Source organism: Kogia breviceps, chromosome 1, assembly GCF_026419965.1.
Source record: "Kogia breviceps isolate mKogBre1 chromosome 1, mKogBre1 haplotype 1, whole genome shotgun sequence".
Taxonomy (NCBI): Eukaryota; Metazoa; Chordata; class Mammalia; order Artiodactyla; family Physeteridae; genus Kogia; species Kogia breviceps.
In genome coordinates this window covers 63,567,936-63,580,819 of record NC_081310.1, presented here as the reverse complement: position 1 = coordinate 63,580,819, position 12,884 = coordinate 63,567,936, and the positions used below count along the sequence as shown (strand labels likewise).

General features: G+C 38.1%; 1 protein-coding gene across 1 annotated transcript in view; it reads left to right on the top strand.

Annotated features, from left to right (window-relative positions):
- The window catches only part of CR1 (complement C3b/C4b receptor 1 (Knops blood group)), a 100,903-nt gene that overhangs the window by 55,730 nt on the left and 32,289 nt on the right, over positions 1–12,884 (top strand). The window contains exons 12-16 of the mRNA XM_067032761.1: positions 2,710–2,795; positions 5,311–5,709; positions 7,443–7,617; positions 7,704–7,808; positions 9,193–9,278. Coding sequence (XP_066888862.1) covers positions 2,710–2,795; positions 5,311–5,709; positions 7,443–7,617; positions 7,704–7,808; positions 9,193–9,278 — 851 coding nt within the window. The remainder of the gene's footprint in view (positions 1–2,709; positions 2,796–5,310; positions 5,710–7,442; positions 7,618–7,703; positions 7,809–9,192; positions 9,279–12,884) is intronic.

Here is a 12,884-nt window from a genome sequence, read left to right as displayed (position 1 = left end):
GTCCAAAGTTCTCTCTTTTTATAAGGACTCCAGTCATATTGGATTAGGGCCCACCTTAATGACCTCATCTTAACATGATTATATCTGCAAAGGCCCTATTTCCAAATAAGGTCACATTCGTGGGGATTGAGGGCTAGGGCTTCGACATACTTTTTGGTTTTGTTTTTCTTAATTTTTTTTTTTTCGGTACACGGGCCTCTCACTGTTGTGGCCTCTCCCATTGTGGAGCACAGGCTCCGGACGTGCAGGCTCAGCGACCATGGCTCACGGGCCCAGCCACTCCGCGGCATGTGGGATCTTCCCGGACCGGGGCACGAACCCACGTTCCCTGCATCGGCAGGCGGACTCTCAACCACTGCGCCACCAGGGAAGCCCTCAACATACGTTTTGGGGAACACTGTTCAACCCATAACAGAGTCCCCTGTGAAAATGTCAGACATAAAGTGTTTACTGGACAGCAGTCCCACTTTTGGTGCTTACCCTTGCTCAGTCTCAACCTCACTCCCAGTGGGAGCAGCTGAACCAGTTAGAGAATATGGGCTAAATTTGCACTGCCATGATAAACACTGAAAAGGAACTTGTGGCCTTCAGCATATTTGCTAACCAAGGCCTTACAGATCATAGTACCTATAATCTGACAAAGTGAAATTAGCATAAATCTAAACACTTCTGTCTTTCTCTGAGCATTTTTAAGTACAATCTATAAATTCTCTGTCTGTACCCTCTTTATATTGTATTACGGAATAAGAGTGAACCTCTCAATGGCATAAAATAGAAAACCATTGTGCTTATGATATGTTACAGGAAATTAATGTAAAAAGAGCAATCTGAAAAATCACAAGAAATGTCCTCTTACAAAGTAGAGTTACTTCCAAGAAATAAGAGAAACTTTTAGAAAAATCTCCTGTTTACGTTTTTAACAAGATTCAGTTGCACGCTGTTTCTGTGAAACTATTTCGGAAATAGAGAATGTTTGCATATGAATGAAAAGCACAACTGTCAAACTAAAGAAAAATTCTGTGATAAACACACTGAACTGTAGAAAATTAAAGCAGAGGGTAAGAAGACAAATTAATCAAATTCTCCCAAAAGTAAGTGGAAAAGGATGAAGAAGAAGAGAAAAGAGAAGATATGTATAAAGGAGTACTGGGATTCAAATTATATGTAACAGAAATTCCAGAAGGGAAAACAATAAGCCCATATTTAGCCATCACTAGGGAATCATCTGTATTTCAGGGATTATGAAAAAAACCTCAAGAATGCAGAAAGGAAATTAGTAAACTATAATAGCTGCAAAAGAAATTAATTTGTATTGATATCACATTGATCCTTCACATCACTAAATTGCAGAAGATGGAGTTTCTAATGAGCTAAGCTAGTATTCACATCTAGAGGCTACAGATGTACAGTAAAGGATAAGCAAGTACCTAAAAATCACACCTGTGTACTTTCCAGGAAGCATACTTCCTGGGAGAAGGAAAAAGATAAACTCAGGCAATCCATAAGTATTTTCTTAAAGGATAATGATAAATGCTGGTGAGGTAGAAAATTGCCAAAAATCAAACAAAAGAAAAACAAATTTTAAAAAAAGTTCAAATATTTTCAACAAAGTTATAAAACTTAATACAATGACAGAACTAATTGTTAAAAAGTGAAACTTGACAATGTAATCCTAATCTAATAACAATTTCTGAAGTCATAAAATATATCCATAAAACTAGAAAATGGAAGAAAGCAAAAAAAAAAAAACAGTCTAGAATTTTATTACATAGGAGATGGGTAGACTGTATATATTTTGACACCAAAATTGAGAAAATAGGTTTGAATACCTGTGTTGTGTATGTATTGGGTGGGCCAAAAAGTTCACTTAGGTTTTTCCATAGGATGTAGTGGAAAAACCTGAATGAACTTTTTGGCCAATCCAATATATAACACATGAAATGAAATTTCAAAGGAATGAAAATCAGTTATTTAGCTTCCAAATTATTAGAACAACTGAAAGAAGTTCACCTGTCTGGTTCATGTAGCAAATGAGAGGGAAGAAAAAGGAATAGCATGGACTGTATCCATCTCATTCACCAGAAATAAGCCCCCTTATATTTGGGGCAGATCTGTTGTGTTCACTGCTATGTACTTACCATTGAACATTATGAAGGAACATTATGAAGTGATGACAAAAGCAAGATCAACCATACCACTTAGTTCAGTAAATTTGAATGGTTTAATATCCCTGTTGAAAAACAAGTTTCCAAATAGGTTCAAAAGCATCACAAATCTTGTTGTATTTACAAGGAACATGCCTAAACTAAAATGACATAGCAGTGTTAATATACAATATGTATATTTATGTATATCAGGAAAATGCAAAAAGAAAATTAAGTAACAATAATAATATAAGAAAAAACATTTTAAGAAGAAAATTATCAGGCAGGTCTACAAAAGTATTGTTTTATTTAGGTACTGGGTACAATCCAAAATGAAACCAAGAAATTAAGAAGCAGAGTGAGCCATGAGGAATTAAAGAGGAAATATTCCTTTCAACGTGAGAGGATAGAAAAAGAGAAGAAAAGCCAGATAAAATAGGTGGAGTTTAGGCTAGTCCTTGAACTTCTTTCAGATTGTTGCCTTTCAGATTTGCCATGCATGTATGCATGCTGAGGAAATTGATGGGATGTGTACAGCATGCCTATTTTTCATTTTTGGTTTCAGGTATCAACTCATTGGTCACTCCGCTGCTGAATGTATTATCTCAGGCAATACTGTCTTTTGGGATTCAGAGCCACCAATTTGTGAACGTGAGTTGAAATCTCTAGCCCCATTTATTCCATGCTCAATCAGTACAGTTGGTCCCTAGAATAACAAAGAATAAATTTCATCCCTTTTGGCAATAATATCCTTCTGATATTTGAAGAAAACACTCCTACCCTTAAAGGTGCTTACAATGTTCCAAACTTCTAGTTCCTCCTGATTTTTCCTTATCCTAGGGTATAATTTATTTTAAACAATAGTTTTGAACTCATTTAGAAGAGCACCCAAATTCTTCTTTTGTTGGTTGAACACCTTCCAGTTTGAAGACTGTTCTCCTTAGTGAAGTAAATGAATACAAGGTTAGTGAAAGTGCCTTCCTTCCTCTCTATCAACACTTAATACCAGGCCATCTGTTCAAGCTGTGGGCCCTCCCTGCTCTCTTATTCTTTGTCTGAACAGTGACAATGCCATCTTTCCCATGAGTTGTTTGGAATATGAACTTTCTACACTTCAGGGCACATAGAGAAAGGAGCAGTTGCAAATTAACAAAGAACATAAAGATATATATAACCCTGGGTTTGGTGATAATGTAAAAAAATCAGCTCGGTGCTTTGTGACCACCTAGAGGGGTGGGATAGGGAGGGTTGGAGGGAGACGCAAGAGGGAGGGGATATGGGGATATATGTATATGTATAGCTGATTCACTTTGTTATACAGCAGGAACTAACACAACAATGTAAAGCAATTATACTCCAATAAGATGTTAAAAAAAAATGTGGGCTTCCCTGGTGGCGCAGTGGTTGAGAGTCCGCCTGATGATGCAGGGGACATGGATTCGTGCCCTGGTCCGGGAGGATCCCACATGCAGCGGAGCAGCTGGGCCCGTGAGCCATGGCCGCTGAGCCTGCGCGTCCGGAGCCTGTGCTCCGCAACGGGAGAGGCCACAGGGCTGAAAGGCCCGCGTACAGCAAAAAAAAAAAAAAAAAAAAAGAAATCAACAGTCTCCAGCTCAACTGGTAGTATGATAAGTGGTAATGAATTTTCTAACAGGCCAGTACACAGTATGTATCAAAAACCTTAACTGTATGCAAGCCTTTAATCCAGAAATTCTACAGTTCATGACTTTAAAAAATCACCATAGGTTTTTGCAAGGATTGATGTACAGATGTTACCTATATTATTATTTTATGATAGTGAAAAAGTCAAAAGAATCTAAATATAGTGCATATTTCCAAACAATGTTCTGGAAATAATCTACTAAATAATCTAATAAAGGTACACGGAATGTGTTCTAATAAAAAAGTTTAAAATATGCCAGAATGCATTAGACAAGAGAGAGAATTCTTTCAGATGGAATCAGTTAGTATGTTTGTGCTCTGAAATATTACTTAGGCAACAAAGATATTTTAGAAAAAAAATATGTGTGTGTGTGTGTGTGTGTATATTAAAGATTGCACATTAAATAGTTAATAGTGATTCCTTCTAGATAATGGGCTTAAAGGTGATTTTTATTTATATTTTATAAATTTTCTACAATAAATATGCATCTTCTTAAATATTTTCTTAAGCAAAAATAAATAAATAAATGTCTACTTTGATATTCATGCCCAAAATGATAGAAATATTTTATATGCTCAGGAATGATTTAAACTGCCTAGAAATTATCTGTTACTTGAATATTAGATTAAATTTGTCCATAAAATTATCTGTGCTTCATACCTTTTTAGCAGTAGTGGGTTTTTTTGTTTTTTTTTTTTTTTGCGGTACGCGGGCCTCTCACTGCCGTGGCCTCTCCCGCCGCGGAGCACAGGCTCCGGACGCGCAGGCTCAGCGGCCATGGCTCACGGGCCTAGCTGCTCCGCGGCACGTGGGATCTTCCCGGACCGGGGCACGAACCCGCGTCCCCCGCATCGGCAGGCGGACCCTCAACCACTGCGCCACCAGGGAAGCCCAGCAGTAGTGTTTTTGATATATTTTTTTCCACTTCTTCTATATGCTACCTTTTTCTTGAGTCAATATTGGCAAAATATATTTTTATTTCTAACATCCTCATTTTCAAGGTTATTAGCATAGACACACATTTAGTTATTTTTGTTACTTCTGAATCTGTGATTGTTATGTTTGTCGTGTGTAATATTGTGTTTATTTTTTATTAGTTGTACCAGAGCTTTTGGTTTTGATTTATTTGATAGACTGTATTGTATGCTATAGCATATTAATAACCAATAGAATAAATCCAAATGCCCTCTACAGAGAAAGAATTGAATTAAAAATAGTTAAATAACATATAAATTCTCACTTAAAATGAGAAGTATGTGGACTATAATAACATATGGATACATTTATTGAAATAGCATTAATTGAGAACAGCAGAGGTCATAATATTGTGGCTATCTAATCTGCGATTGTGTAAAAACATGTCTGTGCATTAGCAAATATTAGATAAGAGCAGAAGTGTTCTGAATAGTGACATTTTGATCATTTTTTAAACTGGTTACCAAAATTCATAATTGAATATAACTTTAAGAAACTGAGGTTTTAATTTGCTGTCCCTTTTCCCAGGCATTCCTTGTGGGCCACCCCCAGCCATCACCAATGGAGATTTCATTAGCACCGACAGAGAATACTTTCCGTACGGAACAGTGGTGACCTATCGCTGCAATCTTGGAGAGAGAAGGCAGAAGCTGTTTGACCTCGTGGGTGAGCCGTCAATATATTGCACCAGTGAAGACAATCAAGTTGGCATCTGGAGTGGCCCTCCCCCTCAGTGCATTACACCTAATAAATGCACGCCTCCAGTCATTGAAAATGGAATAAGGATGTCTGAGAACAAAAGCTTATTTTCTTTACGTGAAAGCGTGAGGTTTAGGTGTCAGCCCGGCTTTGCCATGAAAGGACCCTCCACTGTTGAATGCCAGGCCCAAAACAAGTGGGGACCGGAGTTGCCCAGCTGCTCCAGGGGTGAGTCTGACTGAGGCTTTGAAGGGGCCTACAAATGATGTGAGTTGTAGGAGGATCAGGAGGTTAGTGTCGGTTCTGGGGGGAGGATGTGCGGTGAGCAGTGTGAGTAAATTTGGGGCAAGGAAGCACAAAATTAAGAAAATGTGTGGGCTTCCCTGGTGGCGCAGTGGTTGAGAGTCCGCCTGCCGATGTAGGGGACACGGGTTCGTGCCCCGGTCCGGGAATATCCCACATGCCGCGGAGCAGCTAGGCCCATGAGCCATGGCCACAGAGCCTGTGTGTCTGGAGCCTGTGCTCTGCAACGGGAGAGGCCACAACAGTGAGAGGCCCGCGTACCGAAAAAAAAAAAAAAAAAAGAAAAAGAAAATGTGTGTTTGCACTTCTGTGTAAGTGCCTTCATTTTGAGAAGCAAAAGTTTAGTTATTCAAGGAAGGAGACATTTGGGACTCTCATATTGAGGAATTCTCAAGGCAAAGTACCAGCTCCAATATCTCTCAGTTGTATTCAAGAAGGATGTGGACTTTCTGGTCAGCTGTATAATAATCTTGTCTACTCTTTGCAACACTCCTTTGAAATAGTGCTATCCTTATATCCATATGACAGTGAAGTTAGCTTGGTCTTTCAGAGGTTAAATAAGTTGTCTAAATTATGTGCTACTAAGTGGCATATCCAGGAATAGAATGCAGTATGTCAGCCCCTAAAGTTGAATCCTCTGGTTCTTGACAGAACTTTGCTTTATAGAATTCTACTTTTATCAGCATCTATCACAGAAAGAAACTGGCTTATGAAGAAAGATATCATATCTTCAGAATAGTGACAAAGACTTTAGAGTTTGTTTTGGTCCACCTCCTACATTTTATCATTAGAAATCTTAAATTGAAAGTACAAGTAACTTGCTCAAAGCCAAACAGATTTTTCATTCTTCTTTAATTAGATACAGGTTAAGTTGAAGTTCAAATGAGTTCTAATGCCCCTAGCACACACCAAAAAGACTGTGAATGGAGGCAGCCACACCTTGAGTTGACTATTCTCTAAGAAATGTGTCCTCTCATTACAAGGACTGACTTATTTAGGGGATTTTGTTCTCAATGGCTGGTCTTGTCTTCTTATGCCACAATAGCTGGCATAAGAAGAACTGTAGAAGTGGATTGGTAAATACTGTGGTTGATACTAGGGACAGAGAGGGAGCTTACAGTTTTTCCACCAACCCATATCAGCCTTGTACAACCAATGAGGGGGCATCTGGGAGGACAAACAGATACAGTATGGATTATTGCTACACTTTGATCACAGAAGTGTGAAAAAAAGAGATAAGGGGAAATCTGTTACAGGTTTAGGCTCAGGTAACCTTCTCATTACCTGAAAGATGAGGCTGTAAATTGTATTGCCTTTCTAGCAAATGTGTGAGTTGGGTAGCCCACCAGTACTAGTGACTCTATACTAGAGAGCCAGCAGTGGAGGAAGAGACACCGTGCCTGGTGGACTAATGAATGTATTTTAGAACTTGTGCTGGGACGGACTGAGTTCTAATTCTCTACCTCTTACTAGCTGTGAGGTTTTTGGCTACATCTCTTCCCTATCCTTAACTTCCACATTAGTAAAACAAGGGGATTGGAGTATCATTTGACTTCCTCTACCCCCTTAATTATGATTCTCTAACTCCTTGTAAGGGTTAGAATTTATCAAAAGGTATTTCCCTATAACTGACAGGTACTTTACTGTTCTTTACCCAGTATGTCAGCCACCTTCAGAAGTCCTACATGGTAAACACACTCCAAGCCACAAGAACAACTTTTCCTCTGGGCAGGAAGTGTTCTACAGCTGTGAGCCCGGCTATGATCTCAGAGGGGCTGCTTCTCTGCACTGTATGCCCCAGGGAGACTGGAGCCCGGAAGCTCCCAGATGTGCAGGGGCCTATACTCTCTTCTGGTTTGCAGATCAATCTCTTTATCTCTTACATGGCAGTCTTACTCTTTTTTTTTTTTTTTTTTCCTAGTGAAATCATGTGCTGACTTCCTGGACCAACTTCCTAATGGACATGTGCTCTTTCCACTTAATTTCCACCTTGGGGCAAAAGTGTCCTTCGTTTGTGATGAGGGGTGAGTGTGAACTGGAAAAGAGACCAGGGCCACATTTCCGGATGCTGATATGCTGATGCCCTGGGCAATGGGTTTTATCCAAAAAGGGGGCTGACCAAGGAGAAAACGTACTAAAAGAGACTAATATCTCAAACGGTGATTGGGAAGTATGGTAAGAACCAGATGGACCATGAACAGATGCTTAAAAAGGAAAAGGGCTAAATATACTGAACAGCAGAAACATAACAACAGAACTTGAATATTTAGGTGGAACATTAAGTGTTTGGATAAAATGGATAAATGGTAATTTGTAAGCATGAAGAGATAAATATTCCAGAGGTTAAGTTTGATATATATATGTATGTGTATATATATATATATATACACATACATATATATGAAAGAAAGTTATTTATAAGACAGATGACATGCAAGGATTGTGTCAGGAAATTTTTAAACCAATCATTAGTGGCATCTGGAATAGGAATGAAAGAGTAAGCAGAAATATTTTTAATCTATAATAATTACATACCATCTAATTAGTATTAGGCTGTGTTGAAAGAACATGAAGACTGCTGTTCATATTTCAAATAACATCATTAACTCTTTGTGTGAATCTAAATGATCTTGATATTATGTTCCGACACCATTGGCAGGTAAAAAGCATGGACAATAGAGCAGTTGTTCTCGGTATATTCCAAGGACTCTTGACAAGCATCAATTACCAGTTACCCAATAAAGAGCCAGAGGCAATTCAGGAGCCACTGGTTTGACAATAAACCAGATGTTTTAGGATGATTGTTCTCTAAGGAATCCTCTCTCCTCACCGTTTCTTCTTTTTTCTAGATAATTTGGCTTTACTCTTCAGTAATCCAGATATGTCAGATGACTCATTCAGGAACATTCCAAATGTATTGGCAAAAGGAACAGTCTCTGATATATTTCCTCATGTCCTCTGATTTGCTTAAATCAGGAGTTGTGTTCCTCCTGATCTACTAAAAGAGGAAAATGCCACGCTTTGCATTAGAGGACAAAGTTTCTCCTAATTACAAAAGGGGGCTTGTCAGAGAGCAGTCAGGGTAAGATGGTCTCCTGAAGGTCCAGGACCAGACTAAGGAAATGCCTGTCTATGTTTTTTGTACCTTCTTTAGTTCAGGCAAGTCTGATTACTGAGCTTTGACAGGTGTTATTGCTTTGTCCTCATTTGAAGCAGCAATTTTTAAAAATGTTTTGGTTTCTGAGCATGTATCATCTGAGAAACAAAATGGGCTGAGCTTTTTCTTTCACCTGGGATTTAACTTGGGCATTAAATTGTGTTTTAGCAGAAGGGAAGTAGCGGAGATCTGTCAATGGATGGAAGAGAGAAATGGTGTGCTCATCCAGTCACTACTGCTTTGTTCCTTAGGTTCCAGTTAAAGGGAAGCTCAGCCAGTTACTGTATCTTGGTTGGAACGAAAAGCCTTTGGAATAACAGTGTTCCTGTGTGTGAACGTAAGTAGAAAGAATATCTGTTCAGGTCTACATCTTTCTCCTTGTTTTTTTCATTTTCATGTTGCATTTTACCACATGAAATTATCTAATGTCTGCCCCTCTGTTTATTTTGGTTTTGATAGAAATATTTATAGTTGAAATAGTTACAAAGAATGTTTTTTGGGGAAATAAACCTGAACATCATGGGCTTTGGGTGTCATTCTATAAATATTTATAAAAATACTATGTGCTATAAATGGGAAGAAATGCTTCACAGATGGGGAGAAATTGATGGCCTGAAGCTTTGTCAAATTTTCCCTTTTTCCTTCTCAAAAATGATAGTCACACTTCAGCTTTTTCTATCCTTTCTTCAATCATCCATCCATCATATACACATTCTTTCAACAGATTTTTTTTGAGTAACTACTATGTGCCATCCAGTCTCCTAGATACTAGGAATATGCCTGTAAACAAGACAGACTAGGTCCCTGCTCCAATGTTGTTTATATTCTTGTGCAGGGAGAAAGGCAAAAAAAATAAATATATAATAAGTAAACAAGCAAACACATAAATAGACAATTTCAAATAATACTAAGTGTTATTAAGAAAAAAAAACAGGGTAATGCATAAAATAGTTGTTAAAGGGGAAAAAGGAATTCCAGAAAAAACTTGTTTCCATTTAAAATAAAATGATTAAGGAAGAAAAAGAGAAAATAACATTTGAGCTTTGATGGAAATTGATTGATGACCAATGTGCAAAGATAGAGGAAGAACTTTCCATGCAGATGGAGTAGAAACTATAAAGGTCCAAGGCAGAAGTGTTCCCGGCATTTTCTTTGAAAAGCCTGCTCCTGACATTTCTCAGAAGCCAATATGGCTGATGTTCAGTGAGCAAATACAGAAGTATACAGAAGCAATAAAAGAGAATATACTCTGTAAGAATTTAGGCTTTCACTCTAAGCAAGATGAAAAGCCATTGGAGTATTATGAGTAGAAAAGTAACATGATCTAACTTACTTTTAACGATTTCACTCTGGCTACTCTAGAGACAGCTGAGTTGAAAGGGTGTATCTTAGATTGAGATTCCTCAAAAAACAGTGCCAGAGACAAAGTTTGAGTTATAATGATCTACTGGAGGGTATAGTTCCAGGGCAGCAAGAGTGAAGGAAAACAAAAAGGGAGGTGGAGAGGAAAGAAAAGCAGATAAATAAAAGAGATTGTGTTATTGAAGTGGCCATAAGCTTCACAAGAAACACGGCTGGTTGTTTGGCCGTATAGGACATCTCCAGAGAGATTCTGTGGAACCAGAACTGACCATTAGAAGAGAAAGAACAAGCAGCTTATCTGCTCAGTCTTTCCTGTCTCTCATCTTCTGTTTATTCCAAGGCTATTAAGTCCTTGGATTTCATGTTGTATTATTTCTCTCCCTGATCAGACTCTGGGGACACTAAAGCTCATGACCTATTGCCTGGTACTCCACCTAAGCCAGGAAGTGATAGAAGGAGCCAGCGTGGACATGGATCCAGTCACGTTGGCTTCGATTTAGAACTACTGTGACCTCCACTGCAGTGGTACAGCAGAGGCTGTGCAGAAGCCCATCTCACCCTTGGGGGAGCTGAGACAGCCAGTGTTGTCAGGAAATGAGGTAGCAGTGGTATCAGCACTCTCAATTGAGAAAGTAACTGAAGGCCCAAAAGATACCTGTAGCCAAGAAAATCTGAGGGTAGAGCTGAGGATACAAGCTGGGAGGCTATTGCAAAAATCTAACCAGAGATGTTGGCCCAGGATAACACTGAGAGAAGTGATAACAAGTATTCAAATTCTGGATATATTCTGAAGGTAGAAATGACAGGATTTGCTGATGGTTTAGATATAGAGTTTAAAATAGAGATTAAGTGAGATCACCCGGAGATTGAATGGGGCCAGAGAATAGATGCATGGCCTGAGCCTTGTGAATTCAACATTAAGGTGTTGGAAAGATTAGAAGGAATAGGAAAAGGAGATTAAGAAGAAGCAGCCAGTGCATTGAGAGAAAAATCAGGAGGATGAGGTATCTTGGAAGACAAGTGGAGAACTTGTTTAAGGAGATGAGACTCAGAAACTGCGTTATATTCTTCAGAGAGGTCAAATAATATGAGGACAGAAAATTATCATTGGGTTTAGCGACTTGGAGGTAATGAATGACCTCGATAAAAGCAGTTCAGTAGAGTTGTGGGGGCAAATGCCAGATTGGAATGAGTTCAAGGGAGAATGAAGGGGAGGAAGGACAGACCATAGGCAACATCTTAGAGGAGTTCTAATGTCAAGGGGGTAGAGAAAAGGGACTGCAGCTGCAAAAGGAAGTGGGATTAGGGAGCTTTTTCTTTTTTAATGACAGAAATGTAACCTGTCAAATAGAGAAACACTACTAGTATATCCAATCTGTACATTTATTTCTTCACTAAATCACCAGGATGTTGCTTCATCTTCTGATTGTAATGACTGAAAGATACATATTTATTTTTTCAAATGAATACTTTGCTTTAATATTATTTGAACATATTGTACTGATTTATATAATGAAACCATAGTTACATCTTTCACGTTTGAAAGTCAGCTATTTGAAAATCTTAACATAATTAAGAAACATGAAAGAAAGAAAGAAAATTACTCCCATGAACGCAAGGATATACCTAAAATCACTTAATAGAGTATAAACATTGGTTAAGCTACTCCACCCTTTGAATAGTTAGTTTATCCATAATTCTTTCAAGCTGCAGTATCCTCTTCCTAAATACAGATCAAATCAGAAGGGGAAAGGAGCATCTCTAAATAGATAACGCTCAAAAGAAGAAATGTGTGTTTCTTCAATGATAAAAACAAACTGTAAAACCTACAAGTATCTCAAAAGTCAAAACATTTCTGAGCCTTTGGAGCATGCACTGGAGTGTGGAGAATGTTTCATTTCACTGTGGCAGCATTTCAGTAACAACTCATTTTGCTTTTGAGAATAACAGCCTCAAGGTATCAAGAAAATATTAAATCATGGATAGACAAATAGTAAATGTATATATTTGGAATATATTTGGAAAAAATTCTCTATGATGAAGATCCTTGATGTTAAAAGATCTCACCTATTTTGTGCTTAAAATAGTACTTTCTGTATAGTAGGTGCTCAAAAAAAAAAAAACCTTCTTGGTGAATTAATGGATGATTTCCTTGTTAAATGGATGTGGTTAAGAAGATTTTTGTTTATTTAAGCCTCAATTATCCAGAAGGCTTAACTCGCTGAAGAGTTCAGGATGCTTAATTCCCTTTTAGACTTTTATAATCAAAATTGATTTTGATGTACTTCATTTAGCTGCATCTCAGCAGTGTCCTAATATATTTAATTTGTAGTTTGTACTCTCCCTAAGAGTTTAATTGTTGTTGAACTGGCAACACAGTCACAGAATCCCACAATTGTGGAATCGACCCAGATGAAAATTTAAACATTTTAATATATTTTTTTGCTCTTTTAGAAATCTTTTGTCCAAATCTGCTGACTATCCTTAACGGGAACCACACAGGAACTTCTCTGGGAGGCATTTCCTGTGGAAAAGAAATATCTTGCACATGTGACCCCCACCCAGACAGAGGGATGACTTT